Raw genomic sequence first — 22,338 nt, 5'->3', positions numbered from 1 at the left:
CATTGCTTACAACGAATTGAATATACAATTTAAAAAAATTGGTGCATGACAGATGAATCAATAAATGTAATTCAGTTCAAATCTTATTTGAGTACTAACTGCCAAAAAAGCAGAAACCACAAGCAAACAAAGAGTTATACATGATCTAAGGGGGCATACATGTACATGTGACATGGTACAAGAATTTGATAAATGAAACAATATTGCACTGATATCATGGACCATCCAACTGTTTAACTTAAGCAGTAAGCACAATAGTGAAACAAGTTCTGTCCAATTACAAAGATTATATTCCTCAAACACATCATTATGTCAAATTTCTATTTTTTTTTTCATTGGAGATCTGGTATATTTTCAAATGGCACCATACATGAGCAACCTCTGTAAGTTGACTTTCAACATGGGAATAAAATTTATGTCATTCATTTTACAATACAAGTTATCATTTAGGATATTTAACATATCTATTTTTATATCACATAGGTACCTGCATAACAATTTGAAGGAAAAAAAAATAATAATATAAAAAAAAAAAAAATATATATATATAAATTTCACCCCCCTCCCCCCAACAACAACAACAAATTATGTACTTAGTACATACTACATATGCATGCAAAAAGAAAATGCAGGAAACAATCTGTTATTATGAACAAAAGTTGTAGGACTACCTTTTGCAAAGCAACTTAGAAAGTGCTCTGCCAAAGTCATGACATATTGTTTCTAAATAGTAATAACTTTGATGACATGAATTAAAATGATTACTACTAAACTTTTGGATACTATGGCTAGTAACTCCATGGTAATACTGAATAGAAGAAATACACACAGAAGCATAAATAATGTTTGAAAAACTGAGAAAGAAGGTAGTATTTCATGTTGGTATAGTAATATACAGAAGTAGATCTGATGCTGAAAAGCTACCCCATCAATGAAAGTAAAATTATGTATGTTTGTTTCATTGTTATTTTGCTGACATATTACACACAATCTGATAAATTCATCCATACCTTTTATAATCAATTGAGAAATTGCACCAAGAAAGCACAATATGGATTGAATCTCCTCCTACACAAACTTCACATGGTCTGAATTTCATTTGTCTTAAACTGTTAGGTATACCTTTTCACACATCAATAAATATAGGTGGTAGATAAAGAATGACCGAAATCCTAACACAAATTCACCAACAATATCTGCATCTCAAAAATCAATAAATCATACATGCATATGCGTCTGGGTAGTATAAGACAACTAATAATAATACATGAATATTAATTGGGTTTAAAATAACTAAACTAAACATCCAAAAGATGACTCATACTTCTGTACCGTATGTACATCTAAATTCTAACTGATTTAGAAAAGAAAATTTAATTTTTTCTAAAAGGAACAGATCCTCATGTGATGTAATCATGATATAAACACTAGAAAAGTGTTAACCTATTCCAAGTCTCTCTTTTAGGGCACTACACTGTTCTCATGGAATAAATGTACCATTCTAAATAATTTCCAACAATTCCCCCAACCCATCTAAGGTTAAAACTCTACTTATTACCTTAAAATTTGTATAAATAACTAGTTTATACATATTCAACAATCTACAAAAATGTACCTAGTATTCCATGGATTAAGAAAATAAAGGATATAAACATGCACATGGAACCCAAGGGGGATGTGGGTTCTGTGCAAGATTTATACTTATGTGTGTATTTAAACTTTCAATATATCTTTGAAGAAATACTATTTTAATATCATATTCTGAAGTATACACAAAGTAAATCAACATGGAATCCCTTAGGCATAAAACAAAATATGTTAGTGATTATTTGGTACCCTCTAACAAGCTATCCATATTTAGATGGAAGGACATGACTTGCTTTCAAATGCCAGGTTTACTTCACACTGGATAGCTCTATACAAACAAACATTCTACACTCTAACAGAGGACTTTATGAGCTACGGTAGGTGCAAAAGATATCAAGCATGACCAGACTTTACATTGTATCACCAATGCTATACCACTTGTACATACTTGTCACAGCTATCTAGGGGATAACAAATACATGATGTATCATCACAGTAAGAGCATATATCAATATCCCCATCTTTTCTAATTTTTGAAATATGGGCCTGAATACAAGGATACAGATAATAACTCTAAAGTTAACTGTATAGGCACTAATTTCATTTGCAAATGTTCTCCACCAGTTTTGTCCAATGAATATGGTTATAAGTTTCCTTGGTACAATGGATTTTATCATGTTTATGTCCGTTTCACTTTCAGGTGTATTCTAGCCTACATACCACAAACACTCTGATATACAAGAGTATATACTATAACAACAAAAAAGAAGGAAAGAAAATTAAGAAAGCAGACATACAAATAAAAATGAAAAAAAATGAAAGCAGAACAAAAAGGAGGAAAGGAAATCCTAAGTCCGCCAGACAGCCATTAAAGCCAAGAAGAAAACGGCTGTTACAGCTGTAAGGGAGAGAGTAGAGGTTGCATTAAACATGTATCTATACTGAAACCTAAGGTACCACATAAAGGCAAGAATGCAGGCAAAGAGAGGGACCATGTATCGCCCCAGATCAAATTCACCATCTCCCGTGTCTACAGTCTGGTGCCCTTGTTGAGTATGAGCAGAAGCCTGGGATATCTGGCAGTGGATAACCTGCTGGTTGTTGATACCATATGAAGATAATGTTCGGCTTTCTTCTGATAGGAGTTGACCGTTGGCAATGAGACGCACTATCTGGCCTGACTGCATCTCAGATGAAAACATATCTCTGTCGTAGAAGAGAAGAATCACAAAAAGAAAACAGAGAACAAAAAAATTGGTAATTTAGAAGTTAACAAGTTGTATTGATGATTCAAATAAATCTGATAGAAGAATATTCATAAACACTAAACAGAAACATGAGTTTCACAATGTTGTCAAAGTTATTGAACCAGAATGAATAATATATTAATAATACTATTGAATAATGGGTTGATTATTGATTAAGGTTCATCATTAATGATACCATTAGATTTTATAAAGCAATACTACAGATGTACATGAAAGCTTGGTTGCAGTTACCATTTTCACATTGAAGGTTATATCTGCAATAAGGAAAGTGCACTATTCATTAGACTAGAGGATACCAGTATTCATTTCATTTCATTAGGTAAGTGAAATTCATTTTAATTTAATTTTTTTAATTATACATCTACGTATACTTTGTTTACCTTCTAAAATTTCCAAGAGTATCTGCCTTGTTTGTTGAGACGACCCTTTCCGTTTCATCCAGAAACCGTAATCTAATGGTTATCACACCACTTGCTGCCTGATCTCTCGTCAACTGCGGCTGATTTTCTCTTCTGACATTATCATGAGAAATTTTCTCTGATTGGTTGTCTCTGTCTGTCTCTGTTTGGGAGGGAGACTGTGATTGGTCCGTTTGGTCATGAGCTGTTTGGGAATCTGATTTATCAGATGCAGTACTTGGGATGGGTCTTCTTCTGACACTCTGCTCTTCCGAATGAATTTGTACATCTTCCACTCTCTCCTCCACAATGTCTGATGGAGGTTTCTCGTAAATACTTACTCCATCTGTAGTATCCAAACAAGGACAGTCTGCACTGGTCTTTAAAGTACTGCTTCCACTTACATTGTTTGTTGCATCAATACATTCAAAACTTGAATTCTGACTTGCAGTATTCTGCTTTGGTCCTTCCTCATACCCACAAGCCTCATTTTTAAAAACACTTTCTGTACTATCACTAGAACTTGCAATCACTCTTTCTTCAACGATTGCAGCTTGGTCTTCAGAACCTAAATCAGTCTCTGATGATGGAATGGTACTATTGACTGTTTCAGAAGAACCTGGTAGTCCCTCACTGAAGCTTCCTGAATCGAGTCTTTCAAAAGCTTCTGCTATCACCTCTCCTACTAAGCCATCCTCTGAGTTTGTTGCTGACTGCTGAGACGGTGGCTCAGGGTCCACTGAAGATCCAGGGCCTGCAGGCTCATCTTGCCAGTAAGGCTGCTGTTCTGTTACAGATGTTGAGAACCAGGCAGCCACTACAGTACTCACAGCAACAATGACGGTCACCAAGATGGTTACCTCATCTCCTATTCCCTCAATCAGAGACATGGTGAAACGATCATGTCAATGGTTGATTCACATCTGTAGAGAGAAAAGAAATAGTTGTAGCAAGGGGAAAATTTATATATCTGCATTTTCATCTGCTGTGCAGGTCTTCAAGACACGACAGGATTAATTAAAGAAGTAGGTAAGCTAAAAAATTAAATTGCAAGGAAATTCTTGAAGACTAAACACAAATTATTAAACAAAACAAAAAGCATGCATCAGTTCTTATACAAATACCTCTCCAATCTTAATCCAGTTTTTAGAAAAAAGAAATTTGTAAAAGTAGTGACTCTACACCTCTCAACATGACGAACCAACGACAAGACAGTCATAAAACTAAAAGATTTCCTTATGGGCTTAAAAGTTTTGGAAAGTAAACGCCCCACTCTCAAAAAATGAAATGGAAGCTCTTATTACCAATCATGTGAAAGAATATGTTTTGACTATACATGATCATACAAATTTTGCAAAGAAACCGCCTACTAGTTGATATATTTGGTAAATTCTTATATCTATTTGGACCTGATAGATATAACGTGTGTGTCGCGCACGTGTGCGTAGTCCCATATACATCTTTCTGAGCTGTGTTCAGTGCTTGTAACTTTACCATGACTAGATCTAGGCCAAATTTCATATCATTTTGATGATTCCAGAACTTTGCAGTACACACCAATACTTAGACTATATGCTAGATGATCAACCTTTTCTGATCGATTCCACAACGTTTCTTTCACAATTAGCAATCACAGAGCTACCAAGTGTCACGCATTAGGCTTGACATCACGCATTTTGAAGGTCTGGAAATGCTCCCACGCACAACGCGCGCGCTAGATTTTGAAAAAACCTAGATCTAGACCTATACCTTATACGTGTGCTATACCCTCACCTTCATGCAAAAGTCACGCATTGCTGATCTTTGAACTTGGTGTCTCTGCAATCACATGACCATAACTGGTCTTTATCTTTAATTGCAAAATAACCCATGTAAAATTTGGCTTAACTTTAGAATACCACACCAATACTAATAGGGTTAATGTACATAAACATCAAAGACCTAGGGTTAGGGTTAGGATTAGGTTTAGTACTTTAGTCCCTACTACTAGCTTAAAAGCTTAGAGTTAGACTCTCAAGACAAGTCTCAGGATTTATTTAGCTTCATAGATCTAGACTACTACTAGAATCTAGATCTAGATCTAGATTGTAATTGGTACCACAAAGGTTTGGTCAATTTTAATTTTTAGTGGTGGCCCTGGTGGGGTATCCTCAAGTTGTTCCTAAAATTCTACAAACTACCGTTTTAAATCAAATGTCCGTTTAAACAACCTGTTAGTTTTGTCAATCTGGGAAGTTCTGGGAACATCTTCAGTGACATTGTTTCCAACCAGTCCCATTCATGTAAAAATATGTTTGGAATAACCATAACGCATATAAAGAATGATTTATTCTTAATAAACATCTGCTAAATTACAGTAAACAAATACACAAGCAATAGGTACCTCCATTCAGCGTCGTAAGCTTGTAATTTTCGGTACAATCTAGAGTCGCAATCTTGTGCAAAAGGAAGAATTATCTGCGAAATTCTGAGAAGTACAGTGCAATCTACTCCAGCAAAGCATAGAGGGTCAATGCTAATGCGTATTGACCTTTAGCACTGCCTAGTGTTAATAGGCAGCATTTGAATACCTGAATAGTCAATACACGCATAACACAGAGATGCACACAATTATGCCGATGCAACTGATCGGCAAGTTTGACAGTGGACTCACAATTTGAATTTTAAAATTATTCTTTTTAACATCAAAAAGTTTTAAAAAAAATATATTTTACTACTATTTAGATGTCATTAGTCGTCACTAAAGTACTGATTTTGAATGAAATTAGTTGAATTTTGTACAGTGGTGTTTGAAATGTTGAGAATCAATAGCACAACTTTTAATACACAGCCAGGATAGTAATGCACCAATGTGTGGTGCAATCAGGGATTGTGTTATTCTGGAGATCCATGCAAAATATGACTCGCCCATAATTAAACTCCGTCATGATCATAATTGGTACTCGGTCCATACTATCATATGCTCCTTTAGTTGTACGTAAGATTATCTATTATCTGTATAGTTATTTTGTATATTCATATATTTGTTTGTTTATTTACTCAGGCTTATCTATCAATTTGGCTATTCATTCTTTATTATGATAATAATAATAATAAAAATAATAATCAGATCAATTTGTATAGCGCATGCTCCTATGTAAATCCCAAGATGTAAATATACATGCTATACGACTACGCTGTCATCAGGTCATGAAAACAAACCTCCTAACACTAACAGTACAAGTGTTACTTTACATACACACTATATAATTTTCTTAACTATTCAAAAGCTCCTGAAAACAAGTGCGTCTTCAACAAAAACTTTGAAGACAGCAACAGCTAGATGAGGTTTTCTTTTTGTCTAGTGGAGGTACGGTACTGAGTTATTCCAAAGCTTTGGAGCGGCGCAACTGAAAGCTAAGTCGTTTGGATCTGAAAGTAAAAGCAAGACCGTTAGACGACATTGGCCTACTCTGTTTTGCTCTTATTCAATGTTTATTTATATGCCTGCATGTTATATATAGTAACATAAACAAGTCAGATCAAAAGAAAAAGAGAACAAGGGTGATCGAGATTCATCAACTGTTCTGGTCCAAGAATTCATGTTGGCTACAGCGAACTCACTAAAGCTGGTTTTCTTGAAGTAAACCAAATATCAACAACCGTTCACGTGCATAATATGGTCGAATCATTATAATCGATTCAACTTCGATCTTGTCACTGACTTACATGATTATGATAATTTAACTTACCCGAAAGAGTAGGTAGTATTAGAAATTCGTTTTGCTACATTGCAAAAACATTGGAATTCCCTTCCTAAAATTTGCTCATTTTAAGAGGAGAGAAGCGAATGACATGTTATAATATGATTGAAATACAGAGAACCCTTTTCTTTTCTCTGCCCGGTTCATACTTTTTAATTTTGTACATAATATAGGCCTGTATGTTTTAGAAAGTCAACATATTCATCACTATTTTCCTCTTCTTCCTCCCCCTCCTCCTCTTTTCTTCTTCTTCTCCTCTCCTCCTCTTCTTCTTCTTCTTCTTCTTTTATTCTTCTTCTTCTTCTTTTTCTTCTTTATCATGTTATATGATTGAAATACACAGAATACTTATGATTTTGTACGTTTTAGAAAGTCAAACATATTCATCATTATTTCCTCTTCTCCTAATTCTTCTTCTTCTCCTTCTTATTTTTCTTCCTTTTCTTCTTCTTCTTCTTCTCCTTTTTCTATCATTATTAGTTTAATGCTGTTATTATCATTACCATCTCTTTAATCAGTTTTTTCCTTATCTGTCTGTAAATAATACGATTTTAATTCATTAATGTTGTACATGTATGTCGGGGCCCCACTGGAAATAAGCTTTCTAGCTTGTAATTTTGATCTGTTTTATTCTTTCATATTGTTTATTGGAGGTTTGGCGAATAAAATCAATCAATCAACTTAAATAAAAACAGGTGTAGTATGTGGGAAAATGTTGAGGCATTGGACACAAGTCTTGCACATGCATTCTCAACATGGTGCAACTTGATTGTGAATCTGGCAAGCCAAACATTAATCCATACCAATAATGAAGCCTATGCTAATTGAAATGCATGCATGGACATGGCTTTCTGTGCTTACTCAGTCCATTCTAAGTATTTTTTAATGTGACGGAGATCGTGTGAAGGGGGGGGGGGGGGGGGGGGGGGGGGGGTAGTGAGCACATTTTTTTTTTTGATCCTCAAAATAATTTCAATTTGCACCCCCCCCCCCCTTGAGCGCCAGGGGGGGGGGGGCCCAACCCCAAAAAAAGGTAAAAATCACGTGATTTTACATGATTTTTTTCTCAAGGGGGGGGGCGCCCGGCCCCCCCCCCCCCGGCCCCCCCCCCCCCTGGATCCGCCACTGGGGCCTACTAGTAACTGTTTGTCGTCAGCATAACAATGACAAGAAACATTTGGGAAATGCTTTTGAATAACGTTGATCAGATAACTTGTATATAGTGCCTACATATACTTTGCTGATCTCTGAGAAGTGTCTAACTTTTGTTTTTTTAAGTGGCCCAAACATTGTCGAGCATGTGTGCAGCGCTTTGTAACTGCAAGGAAAAGGCGCTATATCAAATATCTTTTGGATTGGATTGGATTGTAAAATAGATGTTTATAATGATTTAATCAATTGTAATAGCAACGGAATTATGATATTACACTGTTGCTCATAAAGTTGGAATATTTTTTTTTACCCCATTTATGGAATTATTTTGACAATGATTTATTCCTAATAGATCTAGATAATAGTATACATTCTCAGATTTTGTTTAATAATAATTTGCCAGTGTTTTTATTTTGCGTGATTGCCAGAGCATGTGTACGCTACTATGCTTATCAACTAGGGGACCTACGTCCTTAAGTCATAAATGACAGTAATGAGGATTAATGCCCCACAAAAGGGCACTAATATAGCACATCCGAGTCGACACGGTTGATCCTGGGGCCTCACAGGCCATTGCTTTACAACTGAACCATGACTGTACGCAGCGGGGGCTAGGGTAGGGGAGCAGTTCCCACAACAACAAAACCAAAATGCAATAAATTATCAATAATTCATTGCATTTTACCCCGGTACCCAACATATAAAAATCCTCTATACGACCATGCATTATGGCTCAAGGCATGGGCAACCAGAAGATTTTATTTCTTCATCAGAAGGTGAAGGTCCTGTATAGGCATGCATGCCAAATCTCATCACGAATTAATATTTTAACATCTTGTTACATTCAAAATGAAAATTTGTCATGATTTGTAATAAAATAAAATGTCATAAAAATAAGGAACAAACAGTATGTACGTGGCATGCTGTCCCAATAGTCAAGAATTGTTCCCCCTTTGATTGGGGGTGCTGAAATCCCAGCTGCTATCCCCTACAACCAGGCTCGTACGCAGGGGTGGGGTGGGGGGGGGGTTGGGGTTGAACCCCCCCTTTTGTTTTTTAATGTGTGTAAGCCCCCCTTAAATCCCCCTAAACCCCCCCCCCCATTTTTTTTTTTTTTTTGTAATTAAAAATAATTTTAAAAATTAAAAAAATTATGCCCATGTCTGACCTAAAAAAGGTGACCTTACCCCCCCCCCCCCCCAACGAAAAAATGTCAAATTTCCAAATTTCGAGACCAACACAAAAAAAAAAGAGTGTCCTCTTACCCCCCCCCCCCCCCCCCCCCCCAACTATGCGACTTTTCAGCTGGCTGAGTCGTTGCGATTTTTTTGGGACTCCAAAAAAAAAAAAGTGTCCTCTTACTCCTCCCCCCCCCCCCCCCCCCCCCCCCTCAGCTGGTTGAGTCGTTGCGATTTTTTTGGGACTCCACAAAAAAAAAAAAAAAAATGTCGCGAACACACATCAGATCTGATCTGATATCGAGTTTGAAAATTATTGAAATGATTATCATGAGGTCGAGTTGTCTAGCAATTTATTTGGCTCAGTCAAAGATAGGAAATTCCCATTACATTGCAGGGGTAAGACCCTGAAATTTATTTTTAGAGTATAGATATGGAATTTAAAACACCTAGTTTTTAGATTTATTGAATGAAAATTAAAAAAGTATCATGAATTAATTTTTAAATAATAGTATTGGAACATTTTAAAGGTAAGATCAAGCATTTACTTCTTTAATTTTGGATCACCAATAAATGATTCCCTCCTGAGCTTTGCCTACTATACGGCAAGCTGAAGTGGAATAAACTGCTGGTAGTGTCACAAGACGAGTTCATCTAGGCCTACAGAATTTACTCATATCCTGCCAATAATTTACATCGTATCTTTACAAAAGGAGAGCAGAAATGGCACATTTATCTAAAGGGAAACTGGTAGCTGTAATCGGTGATGAAGTAAGTATAATATTTTATCATATTTTATAGGATTGTTGATGCTTGAACTGGGCGATAGCGACAGATCCTCGTCCCACACATTGGTAATTGTGTAGTGTTAAAATAATAAAAGCTCGCAATCGATTGAATTCATATGACCAAAGATGCCGAGTTGGCGCTAGTTCAGAAGTATATCTAGACTTTGACCCGTAGCTCCAGTGTGGAGATACCCTACTAAGTACTAAAAGTCTAAAACATACCCAAAATGAAGAAAATATTCATCAAATGTCCAAATAAAGGTCATGATTTAAAAGTTGATAGAGTCTAGGTCTATGTTTGTTACCTGTTTCGTGTCGATTTTTAAAATTATTCTTTCTAACATCGGAAAGTTAAAACAATTGTATTTTACTGCTATTTAGGTGTCACCAATCGGTACTAAAGTACCGATTTTGAGTTGAGTTTTGTACAGTGGTGTTTGAAATGGAGAGAATCAATAGCACAGCTTTTAATACACAGGATAGTTATGCAGCTATGTGTGCGAAGGCATACCGTGCTTAAAATTCCTAATTCAGAAAATGGTGCAAAGGTAGTGACTTCAATGCTAAATGTAAAATTAAAGATAATCTGAAAGTTTGAGTGAAAACAGACCATTATTAACGATAAAAAATGGGGGGAAACTGATCTGATCGATTCCTTAATTCTCCCAAATCCCAACTATAATATTGCAATTTAATTTTAGGTGAATGTAAATCGTCATAAAGCAATGAATTGGCTCTATATATCACTACAGACATTTAAGTGTTGAAAGATTTTAAAAAGCATGTCTTATGTCTTATATTCATAGAAAAACGGCTGGGAAAATTCAAAAATGGTTGGGAGAATTTACTGTTAAAGGGTGTTGTAATAATACGTGTAAGAATTTTTTCAGGATTTTTTACATGTTAGAGATAGTACAATAGAAGGAAAGTAATAAGTAACTTTTCATACAAAAATGACACAATTTTTTCATCAACCTTCTACAATAATACCGAGTCACTTTAAAGCGTATCTGCCATAGTTTACAGGAGGGATTAGACTGCCCTGCAAGGTCACTGGACAGGTGGTTATCTCATCAACTCAGCTCTCAGTTAACATAAGAAAAAGAGGATCATGGGGGACCAATGGTCACCGATTAGGCATGGTTTGTTATATAGAGGGCGCAAGTAGCTACAAGTAGTGCAGTGGGCCTTTAAGCAAAATGAAATAAATTTGTGATGCAACGTTGCCAGAATTAAAAGTTTTTTTTTTGCTTGTTTTTTTTACCATGTATTCCCAATCACAACAGGGGTAAATTTGACTCTGCCCAGAATCCCTGTTTCTCACACCTACATGTACACTGAAAGTGCCTTGAATTCCCTCATAGAAATTGCGTTCGATGATTAATTAACTATGTTCACTTTGATGTGTATTCCATTATGTATTGTAATTTGTAGGTTTATTTGCACTTTTTTTTAGTTTTGTTTAATATGTAATTGTTGTTTATCAGTCTATGTTGTGTGTTATAGCCCTTAGAGACTTCGGTGGTAAGCGCTTTATAAATAATGTTTTTATTATTATTATTATAGCCTTCTATTCCTTCTCCAATGTGACTGATAAAGTGTAAAGCCTTGTAATTTCATATTCTTCCCTCCTTTTTAAATGTCAAGATTATTTTATTTTGTTTTACATTAAAGAGAAATACATTGATGAGACATAAAAATGGCTTCGCGCATCAGATAGGAAGTGGGCTAAGTGAAATTTCACAAAGCCTAATATTTATGAAACTGAATGGCGTAACAATTTAATCTAGATATGTATATATATTATTTTTTAAATATTATTTTTAATGTTATTTATTCTGTTTATCTCTTACAGGATACTTGCACAGGATTCCTGCTTGGGGGTATCGGGGAAATCAATAACAAGAGACAAACAAACTTCATGGTAGTTGAGAAAGGTATGTCAAATTGCTATCATATGACAAAATGAACAGACTTTATACATTATGTTTTTTCCATTTGGTTTGTCGATGTGATGATGTCTTATAAAGCTGCCATTGATACAAAGTAAGACCAAAAGATTGTACCTGTATTGCTCTACATTTTACAGTTTAGAAAACATGTATTGGGGCTCAGGGCGAATTAGCCCCCGAAATGCCCAAAAGAGCCCCTGAAAATCAGAAAAGAGCCCCCATAAATTTGCATAGAGTTCAATGCAAAACAAGTTTAAGAATGTTATATTCATGCGGGCAAGCTTGAAAAGTAGCCCCCGAAAAATAAATATTAATTTTTTCCCTGATTGTGCAGATTTCACAATTTATTTCATTTATTTAATATTAAGGTTATAGTGTTATACAATTATGGATTAAAGAATTCAAACAGGTGTGTCAAATTTACAAATGTGTAATCAATTAGAAATCACACATTACTATGAACATACAGTTAGTTAACTTCAAGGTACACATACCTTGTAAAACTAGTAAACTGTATGTTAAAAAAAATATATATTTATCAGTATAGAAGACAAAACTGTCTTGTAGGTTGAAGAATTGATATCTTAGGATAACCAAAAACTCAATGTTTTTTGTTTTTTTAAATCTATTCAGAGACTGCAGTTCATGAGATTGAAGAATGCTTCAAGAACTTTATTGCACGCACCGATATTGCAATCATCCTCATCAACCAGAACATAGCTGAGCATATACGTCATCTCTTAGATAGTCACACTGATCCAGTTCCATCTGTTCTTGAGATCCCATCCAAAGATAGTCCTTATGATCCTAGCAAAGATTCAATCCTCAGAAGAGCTAAGGTTTGTCCTATAGTAGCTTTAATTGCTCTGTTGTTACCCACCTCTCTCTCTCTCCTTCTCTCTTCCTTTACCTTTTTTCTCTTTTATATCCCTTAGTTTCAATTTTGTTGCTGTGGTCTTGCCATGCTTGTTTTTTAATAATTGTTTATTTTATTGACGGGTCATATATATATAAGCTGTTTGAAATAAAACATATAAATAGAAATTTCATAGATTATTGGTACATTCCTTATAATAGCTGTAAGGCATATCCTTCATTGCTGCTAAAAATATTTGTACCTGTATTTGATTGATACTTTGCCACTGCTAATTCTAAGGATTTTTACGTAGTTTGCTTTGATATACATGTAATTTCATTTCAATTCCAATTACTTATGAAGTCTTTTGTCTTGAATTATTCATCAATTGCACAATGAGCAGGTTGTATATTTTGTAATCTATTATTCTGATATAAAAATTCTGATTGCTTTTTCTCTGTTTGATTTGCAGGGAATGTTCAGTGCTGAGGATTTCCGCTGATGTCCTTGAAGATATACATATCTTACCATCTCATTCCATATATATATATATAATCAAGTTATCTTATAGGTTAAAAGAGGAAAGGTTAAACTTAAAGTGAGGAAGGGGGATCCCATGCAATGTGTTCTGCTCAACATGTGACATTTATGATCCATCTATTCCATCCATGAATTAAACAAACTCTTGGTGTGACCATGACTAATGATAGAGATGCAAATTCAATGGTCATCTCAAGGGATGATTCATATTTTGATGAAAATATGTAGAAAGGAAAGATATATGTCGCACAGACCACATTGCACTGAATAACCCAGAAATGTGATCCAGTGTAATGCACTATACATTTACCTTTATATGTTGATGTTTATATGTTACATGGATATGGTATTATTGTTATTATTAGGCAGTCATGGATGAAAAGAATCATTTGTTTAACTTTATAACTTAGAATATTTAGATAAAATGTACATGAAGAAAACCTCACAAAGAATTTTAATATTTGGGTCCATATATTATTTTCTATAAAAGGAACATTAGTTGCATAATATCTAAAGTAATCTAGTGACATCTTCAGAAATGTATCAAACATGTTAAATAACCTTACAGTACCGGTACTTGTTTTTTTTAGTGGTAAAGGTGTGTGTTGTGATATGTGTGAATAGGAAGGACAACTACAATATACTTGTAATGGAACACAAATCTGTATACTTGGTGTACATGGAATGGCATGCTACTTGGTAATACATACCAACCCTTTTAAAACAAATGATTGTGTTACACTTAGTGTATGGTCAGTAGCCTGTATTACACATTTTAAAGTAGATTGACCCTCTATAATTAAGATTATATTCAGCCCTAGATGCAATGTTATTTGATATGCAACCACAAATTGTTCTTGTAATAATAGATTGTGATCATCTATATATAGATTTGAAAATCTAAAGCAATAAGCAACCAGACAAAAATTTATCTCAAATTTTGTATATTCCATATACCGGTATGTACTTGGTTTGTTAAATGTTAGTTAATCCTTAGATTAGAAACACTTGTATTTTGGGGAAACTTGAATGACATTGAATTTAGTTCAGAATATTTTTGTTGTCATGCTAAGTACCATGTAAAATGGGTGATATACAGTGTAGGAGGGCAGGCAGGGGTGTCAGTGATCACCCCTCTCCTTTTTATCCCTTGGAGCTTAACCACAATCATGTTCTGCCCCCATCGGTGCTTAATGAAAATACTGTCCTTTCCAATGTAGAACAAATGTACATTATGTGCAATAATATGACTTAGGATGATAAGGTACTTCTATGTGTTACAGCTATGTTATTTGAAAAAAACAAATGGCTCATCGTGTTCATTTGAATTACCTGTATTGCAGATGATTTTGAAATGTGATCATGTTCTGATGTTATAACACTTGTTAACATCAATATCTATTTCACAACATGCATAACCATGATTGCAAGACATTGTCAACACAGATATGGTTATCAGGTACATCATTTATCTGCCTCAGTTTCATTAACATTGGTGCGTGGAAATACGCTCTCTCTCTAAACATTTCTCTTGTGTTTTCTGACTGAATCATAGACTGTTTTCCTGCTTTAATTTTTCTTGCTGAGCAGACGAGCATTTTATGTTATAGTTTTCTTCTACTTTTCAATGATTTTATTGTCTCATCCCTGATAAATGAGGACTGGGTATTTGTTATCTGATTGAAATACATGTACAACCTCTGTGATAATCAAATATTAACACTGGTTGCTTTCTTTGCATGGTCACCCGTTTGCCACAGTTGCAATTTTGCATGATATCTTTGAGCAACACAATGGCTTACCAAAATTACCCATGTTACTGTTGTGATTAGCTCCATGACAGCCTTTTAAAAAGAATAATCTTGAAGCCTTTGGTATATCTATCCCATGATAAATACAGTGTGGCACAGGGGTATCATTTGTGTGGCATATAAGGAGTTAACAGAATAATAGACATGTTGGACATTTTGCATGTCTTTTTGGCTTAATATGGGTACCGGTATGTTTAAATCTCTCTCTCATCATTTAATTACCTTTATTAAAACAGTAGGTGTGCATTATTGTATAGTACTAAAAGTTGCAGAGACTATATTATTATGTAAAAGAAACTTTATAACATGTTATACATGTTTGTGATTGTCATTAAAACTCTATTGGAAACTATAACTTATTCAAATTTAAAGTGTTGTTTTTTTCATAGTAAAAATCATGTAAACTTGGCCTTTATTTTGTAAACTAGGAATGCTTATACAGGGAAAACTGTTTCAAAAATTGTCACCATGTTTTCAAACAAGTATCATTTTAATTGTTGTACATTTTCCATGCTCATTTTTCTAGATTTACATAGCTTTGTTTTCAATAATGACCAGAAAACATGTCGGTACACAATCCAAAACAGCCATGGCTGCACTTTGGGCTGTAACAGAAGAAGAGATGAGGGATTTAAAGGATACTTCCTTTAGGGTGTGATGCTGCAGAATTGGCATTTGAACGAAAAACATATACACTGTTAATGTAAAACATGTTGCCTGTCTCAATGATATGAAGAGAAAATGGTGCTAAGGCAGTAACTTCAATGCTAGATGTACAATTAAAGATAATCTGAAAGTTTGAGTGAAAGCAGACCATTATTAATGATAAAAATTGGGAAAAACTGATCTGATTGATTTCCTAATCCTCCCAACTATATTATTATAATGTAACTACATTTTAGGTGAACTTGAATCGTCACAAAGCAATGAATTGGCTCTTTATACCGTTCCAGACATTTGAGTGTTGAAAGATTTTTAAAAGCCTGTTTTATGTCTTATTTTCATTGAAAATCGGTTGAAAAAATTTCAAAAACGGTTGGGAGAACTTATACTATTAGAGGGTGTCGCACAGTGACGCCTTCAAAGAAAACCATACATATCTTTGTGGTTTGAGATCTGTTTGCATGTTAGAGGGTTAGTACAGTAAAAGGAATATAATAAGAAACATTTCATTCAAAAATTACGCAGTTTTTTCATCATCTTTCAACAATGTTACCAGTTCACTTTAAAGGTAATGTGTCCCATTTGCAGCCAACATCAAGTTCTGCAAAACTTTGCAGGAATTCCTATCTGTGAAATTTAAACGTTAGTAGTCTCCTAGTATTCAAATTATGCAAGGAAACCCGTTTACTTTCTAGACTTTACTGTCAGACACTATTGAGTGACTGACTGACTTTTTTCTTCTTTGGTAATAGCATACATAAAATGAGCTGTAAAGGGTACATGAGCATGTGTCTACATCAATAACCCACTTCTTGTAATGGCCAAAATTAAACTTTTTTAATCTCTGCGAGGGTTCTAAAAATAGACTTTTTTCTAAATGGGTTGCAATCACTAAAGTCGATTCGGCAACTAACGGTTGTTATTTTCCCACAAAAAGACATTTTCAAGCCTTTTCGTTTCTAAATTAGTATTATCTTTCAAATGCCGGTGGAATTTAACCTTTTCATTTTTTTGGCCTGCAAATGGGACATAGTACCTAATGATGATTTTTCTGAAATCTTTATCTAGTAAGGACATTTTCTCGAGAACAACGAAGTTTGTCATGTATTTTGTATGATGGTTTCGAGTGAAAGCCCTATTAGTAAAATCCCCAAAATCCAAAACAAATAGAAAAATATTAAAAACAAAAAATACACAGCACACAAAAGAAATTATAAACGATGGTATACGAACTTGAATGATATTGAATGATTTTTTTCAGTCTAATCGTTCATAAGATTTTTCGAAACATTTGTTCAAAGGCTAAATTGTTAGATAAAAAAACCTGAGAAGACTTGAAGAAGATATTATGATATGATTTACTTAGAAATAAAGCATAGCTAACAAGATTAGCATAAACATAACTTTTGGTTATATGTCTCCCAGTTCACATATAAATATATGGGATAAAAAAAGTTACTGTAAGAATTGTTATGGTACATCAGATGAAAAGCTGTTGTAGTATAGCGAGGTTCTGTTTTTCGTCAATGTGATGTTTAAAAAAGAAAGAAAAAAAGACTTTTAAAAATATACTTAACAAATGTCAATGGAGAGAAATATTGAATGCTCCATAAAAGGTTCATGGGCTGATTTTATTTTCAGAAGGGTTTTTATGAACTATGAAGATATAGGCTATGGTATACAACAAAATGGTTAAGGGATCGTTATGTCATATATAGAATTTTGTATTGATATCCCTCGCTTTTGTGCACCCAAGATGACCATGAAATCGATTTAAAGCGATGATGCATCATTCTATCCCTTTGCTAGCATTAATGAATGAAAACGTTCCTATAAAGGCTTGAATGACAGAATACAGAATGACAAAAACCCAATCTAAGTAGGTCGCAGGCCTCTTATTATTATCCTTTGATATTATTCTCCAAAGTTCCAACAATACGGAGATAGCGGTTTTACAAAAATATACAAATCGATGGCAAACATTACATGTTTTTGGACGAATTTGTGCTTGCATCTTCAATCCGAATTGGTAATTACACGCATCAATTTTTATCAAAGACCTAAATCAATTCCAAGGCAATGCGAATTATTTGTTCAAAAATATTAGAGAAAAATATTTTTCAAATGCTTGGAGCATTGAGCCAAATTCTCTTTAGCTTAAAAGAAAGCTTGAAAGTCATAAATATAAAAGAGTGTCAGTCGGAAGGAGCCTCGTGTGTGTTTTTTTTCCCTCAAGTATTTTTTTTTTTTTAATTACCAGAAACCAAACAATCACTACCCTGGCTACTATAAGTGGCAGGATTTGCGCGATTGACCATTGACACTATTTGATCTTGCATCCAGTCAGATCTATGAAAGTTCTTCAAGGAGTCATTCATTTAATAAAATTCATTTTTTTAAAACTATATATATATATACCTTACCCATGAATATATATTATTTAACAAAGTGACTTTAGTAACGAAGTATCTGGCTGATAATTCGTTTGATAACGTCTTCTGTCAGAGCCTTTGCCGAGGGGACATTACCTTGCACTTCGCTTTTTAGAAAAAGGCACAAGCGATTAAAAAGTTATTTCAAGAACTGATTAAGGTTTTATTTGATTCTTGCTCTATTTGAAAGTGAAAATATTAGCACACGATGTTTACTACTTTGTTTATAATCCGTTTGATCGTCGGGTGTTTAGCTGCTGCCGTCGGTATTCCTGGCAACATAACAATCATCGCCGTCTTCACAAGGCAAGGTATTAAGAATGCTACGGACGTCACTTTCATCGCCCTTGCCGTTGTCGATCTCATTGCCTGTATCATCAACGGCACGAAGATCCCTATTGCATTTTTTCACGATGAGGATCCTTGGGCGTGTTATATTGAAGTGATTGGAGCGAGGTCACCTCTCTACGCTGGACTGTTTCTGACGATCTGGATTGCGTTTTATCGCTACCAAGCGGTGTGTAAGCCATTTGATAGACGAATCGGACGACGAGCTGCCATCTTGGTCTCCATTGGTTGCGCCATCATCGCCTTCGGTATCCATGTCCCGTTCTTTTTCATCACAAAATCTCAGAAACGTCGAGGGCAGTATGGTTGCAATGTCTATGGTAACGTTTCTTGGGGACGTGACGTATACGCCAAGTTCCAAGCCATTATATTCTGCATTTCTGCCTTGATTATAACAGCTTTATATCTTCGTATTTACAAGTTTATTCGCGCTCACCAGATCATTCGTCAAAAAATGACCAACGGATCTGCCTTTCATAATCAAGCACAAGCTGTAAAAATGGATTCCAAAGCTGGGTCTGTCCCTTCAGTAAGTGCCGACATATCAACATCAGAGGTTACCATCTCAGTTGTAGCAGAACCTGTTGGAACCTGCAAATCTTTGGCAGACATTGAGTCAGGTAAAACGAAAAAAGCGATCAACCAACTACTAACCAATAATAAGACAAAACCACCATCAAAGAAGCCTCAGAACCAGCAGTCCGACCATAAGACCACTCAGGTAGTCATCATTATCACCGTCATATTCTATCTTCTCTGGCTGCCGAACATAGTGATTGATCAAATTCCTAATGATCAAATCACTCGTATTCTCCTGGCCAGGGACAACGGATCTTTAATCTTTTACTTCACCCTTCAAATCAAGTACATCAGTCATATCACTAATGTGTTCATTTATTTATTGGCATATCGACGATTCAGGCAGACATGCTGTCGTGCAAATTAGTAGTTATATACATCTCCCTGGTGAGAACAATTTAATAACAATCCGACAATTATCATTAAAGTCAAATGCTGGTATAGGGTTGACGAGTGGCCTACAAAATAATGAAAACACTGGATGTATACTACAAGTTTTTTTCCTGGGCTCTGTTTCATAAAAATTGTTATCAATATATTCAACAACAAAAAAACACGCTAAAATTCTAAATTATAATAGCTGTCGGCCAATCAGATGCCATGATTTAAGTAGCTTATAACAGCTTTTGCAACTTGATACTGATAACAAGTTTTATGAAACAGGGCCGTGATCTTTCAGTTAAACTCACTAGCCCATTATTATGTCATTAACTACGAGCATAATAATTGTGTGGGTGTCCTCATGAGAAAGGAAACGAGGTTCGATTCCTGTTGGGGAGGCAGTTTTCTTCTCTTATTCTGGGCAATTGGGTTGTGTTGGCAACATTTCGGTTATTATAAACACCAACTGCCACATTCATTTTTTTAAATTTATAATTAACAGGGGGGATGTAAAAACGACCCTCAGGCACCTGCATTTTTATGACATAGTTCTGTTGCAGTTATCTTTAGAACAATGTAAATATTCATATTGACAAACATCATTGCATCCCTATTCTCCAACCAAACATTCATCTCGAGTTGTGAAAACTGCAATTGGAGTATAAGATGAGCTTGCTTTATTATAGGGAATAATCAGTTGGTAATCGAGATGCAACTGTACAGATTATAACAACGTAATCTTGGATCGTCCCGTTCAGAAAAAAGAAGAAAAGCAAAGCATGGTTCAGGTTACTTAAAATCCCTTTTTTTTTAAGTGCTCACAGTCATGTCAAGCGCCCCGGCCAAGCTTCTGTCCCGAATAGTCACACCATCAACATGTTAGACACTTTTATAAAGTTATTCAGTGACAAACGGTCGTCGAACTTAGTACTAACGGCAACTATCGGGACCAAATTTGCATGAAGGAAGGAGTATGTACATCACAAACATATTAACAAAACATTTTTCATAGAGAAATGGGTATTAGTCCCCGATAAAAAGACCAAAGTGCTCTATAACCAAATCTTCTGAAAATTTGGATGTCACCTTATTAAAAAGAAGAATACATTAATTTGTATCTCCCAACTGTCTTAACCCAAAATGATACATTAAATCCAGTATTTTATTGGGATGCAATTTGGTGTCAAATTGCATTTTCTTCAATAACATTATTTGCTGGTAAAAATTGTATGGATATAACTCCAAAGTAGCCAAGTTGCGCCCCCCCCGCCCCCCCCCCCAAAAAAAAGGAGCATTACCAATTTACCATCTTCGCCTGTTTGACAAGACATGGTACATGGAAGGAAGGCTGGGTATCTTCGCCATGTGAATTCCTGCCGAATTTACCGTACATGCTCCCCTTGTTTGCCTTGTCATCAGTTATTTGATTATTTTACTGATGTGTGTGATATTGATGCACTGTGAAAAGGGTTGGGCAACATTTTCCAACACTTTGCCCAACGTTGTGCCAATACATTAGTCAACCCAACCATCATATTGGGCAATGTTTTGCCCAGTGGTATTGATAAACGTAAGTACGTGCATAGTTGTTTCGTATTTTGCACAACAGCTGGTCAAGATTTTTCCAACAAGTGGGCTACCGTAGTCGAGCAGCTGAAGGGTCATATCTTTGCCCACATTTTGGACAAAATACGAAACAGTTATGCACGTGTGAAGCAGGGTACGTAACTCCTTGCGTTGACCAAGACTTCTTGCGTTGACCAATACCACTGGGCAAAATATTGTCCAATAGATGGTTGGGTTGACTATTGACACAACGTTGGGCAAAGTGTTGGAAAAATGAATATTGCCCAACCTTTTCACAGTGTGCACATTCTAATTACCTTTACATCTAGTCGTGGAAATAATGGCTCAAGTGCATGTTCTTTTGCGATTTCTGCGTGAACGAAAAATAGAGATAGCTTATGATAAAGCACTTTTATGTTTGATTTGGAACAAGATATTGTAATGTGAATTATGTATGGATACCTGTATGGCTTTGCCCCGATCTGTAGACACTGTTTAGTTTTCTGGTCTTGTTATGTAGAGTAGTGATATATGCCTGTGACATCACATTTCATATCAACTGTATTTCAATTTTTGTCTAAAAATAATCAGTGAGGACATTTAAATAACGATTTATACGTTTTATAAAAAGGATGGACAAAGCATAACATATTTATTGTTTATCCTGACCTACATTTAAATACTAAACAACTCGATATTTCCCTCTCAGTTATTATTATTTTTATGTAAAATATACAAAATTCAAGAAGAAAAAAGATTTTCTGTTTACTTTTTGAATAAGATGAGATTTAGACAAAAATACTATTGATTGCAAAGGAAAGGAAGATGATTTAATTACACTTAAAACAGGAGATCATAATTATAACTCTTGGTTCTATAACTACAAAAAAAGAAACATTGAGTGTATGGGTTTCTCAAGACCCGTCAACTACTAGTATATTATTTTGGTCTAATGTTTTGTCATTACAAGACATTTTTATTTGGAAAATGCTTTTTAAGTCCAAAATGTGTACAGTTAATTATGACAGAATTAGCAATTTAATCTTAAAATTTCTGAACAAAATTTTACCTTTACAAGAAAAATTGCTAAAATGGT

General features: G+C 34.9%; 3 protein-coding genes across 3 annotated transcripts; 2 read left to right on the top strand and 1 right to left on the bottom strand.

Moving 5' to 3' along the window:
- Positions 1–1,207: 1,207 nt before the first annotated feature.
- On the bottom strand, positions 1,208–5,778 carry LOC100894138 (transmembrane and ubiquitin-like domain-containing protein 1). The gene is made up of 3 exons (XM_003727274.3): positions 5,637–5,778; positions 3,236–4,176; positions 1,208–2,793 (listed from the first exon to the last, which is right to left on the bottom strand). Exons 2-3 carry the CDS (start codon positions 4,141–4,143, stop codon positions 2,436–2,438), a joined length of 1,266 nt encoding a protein of 421 aa, XP_003727322.1. The 5' UTR covers positions 4,144–4,176; positions 5,637–5,778; the 3' UTR covers positions 1,208–2,435.
- Positions 5,779–9,926: 4,148 nt separating this feature from the next.
- LOC575822 (V-type proton ATPase subunit F) lies at positions 9,927–15,622 on the top strand. Its single transcript, XM_776195.5, has 4 exons — positions 9,927–10,097; positions 11,970–12,051; positions 12,700–12,905; positions 13,395–15,622. The coding sequence occupies exons 1-4, from the start codon at positions 10,050–10,052 to the stop codon at positions 13,422–13,424; spliced, it is 366 nt and encodes a 121-aa protein (XP_781288.1). The 5' UTR covers positions 9,927–10,049; the 3' UTR covers positions 13,425–15,622.
- Positions 15,623–17,659: 2,037 nt separating this feature from the next.
- On the top strand, positions 17,660–19,739 carry LOC100888743. Its single transcript, XM_003727279.2, has one exon. The coding sequence runs from the start codon at positions 18,577–18,579 to the stop codon at positions 19,660–19,662; it is 1,086 nt and encodes a 361-aa protein (XP_003727327.1). The 5' UTR covers positions 17,660–18,576; the 3' UTR covers positions 19,663–19,739.
- The last annotated feature ends 2,599 nt before the right edge of the window (positions 19,740–22,338 follow it).

The sequence above is a fragment of the Strongylocentrotus purpuratus genome, unplaced genomic scaffold (genome assembly GCF_000002235.5).
Source record: "Strongylocentrotus purpuratus isolate Spur 01 unplaced genomic scaffold, Spur_5.0 spur5_scaffold_6, whole genome shotgun sequence".
Classification (NCBI taxonomy): Eukaryota; Metazoa; Echinodermata; class Echinoidea; order Camarodonta; family Strongylocentrotidae; genus Strongylocentrotus; species Strongylocentrotus purpuratus.
The sequence above is the reverse complement of the archived record's forward strand: the minus strand, read 5'-3'. Positions and strand labels throughout refer to the sequence as shown.

What these genes read in the sequence shown, in the direction of transcription:
- LOC100894138 (XM_003727274.3), bottom strand. Translation starts at nt 4,143, where the DNA reads ATGTCTCTGATTGAGGGAATAGGAGATGAGGTAACCATCTTGGTGACC. An exon ending in ACTCTTGGAAATTTTAGAAG is followed by an intron (nt 2,794 to 3,235) that starts GTAAACAAAGTA and finishes CTTCTACGACAG; the next exon opens with AGATATGTTTTCATCTGAGA.
- LOC575822 (XM_776195.5), top strand. Translation starts at nt 10,050, where the DNA reads ATGGCACATTTATCTAAAGGGAAACTGGTAGCTGTAATCGGTGATGAA. An exon ending in CTTCATGGTAGTTGAGAAAG is followed by an intron (nt 12,052 to 12,699) that starts GTATGTCAAATT and finishes AAATCTATTCAG; the next exon opens with AGACTGCAGTTCATGAGATT. An exon ending in CAATCCTCAGAAGAGCTAAG is followed by an intron (nt 12,906 to 13,394) that starts GTTTGTCCTATA and finishes TTTGATTTGCAG; the next exon opens with GGAATGTTCAGTGCTGAGGA.
- LOC100888743 (XM_003727279.2), top strand. Translation starts at nt 18,577, where the DNA reads ATGTTTACTACTTTGTTTATAATCCGTTTGATCGTCGGGTGTTTAGCT.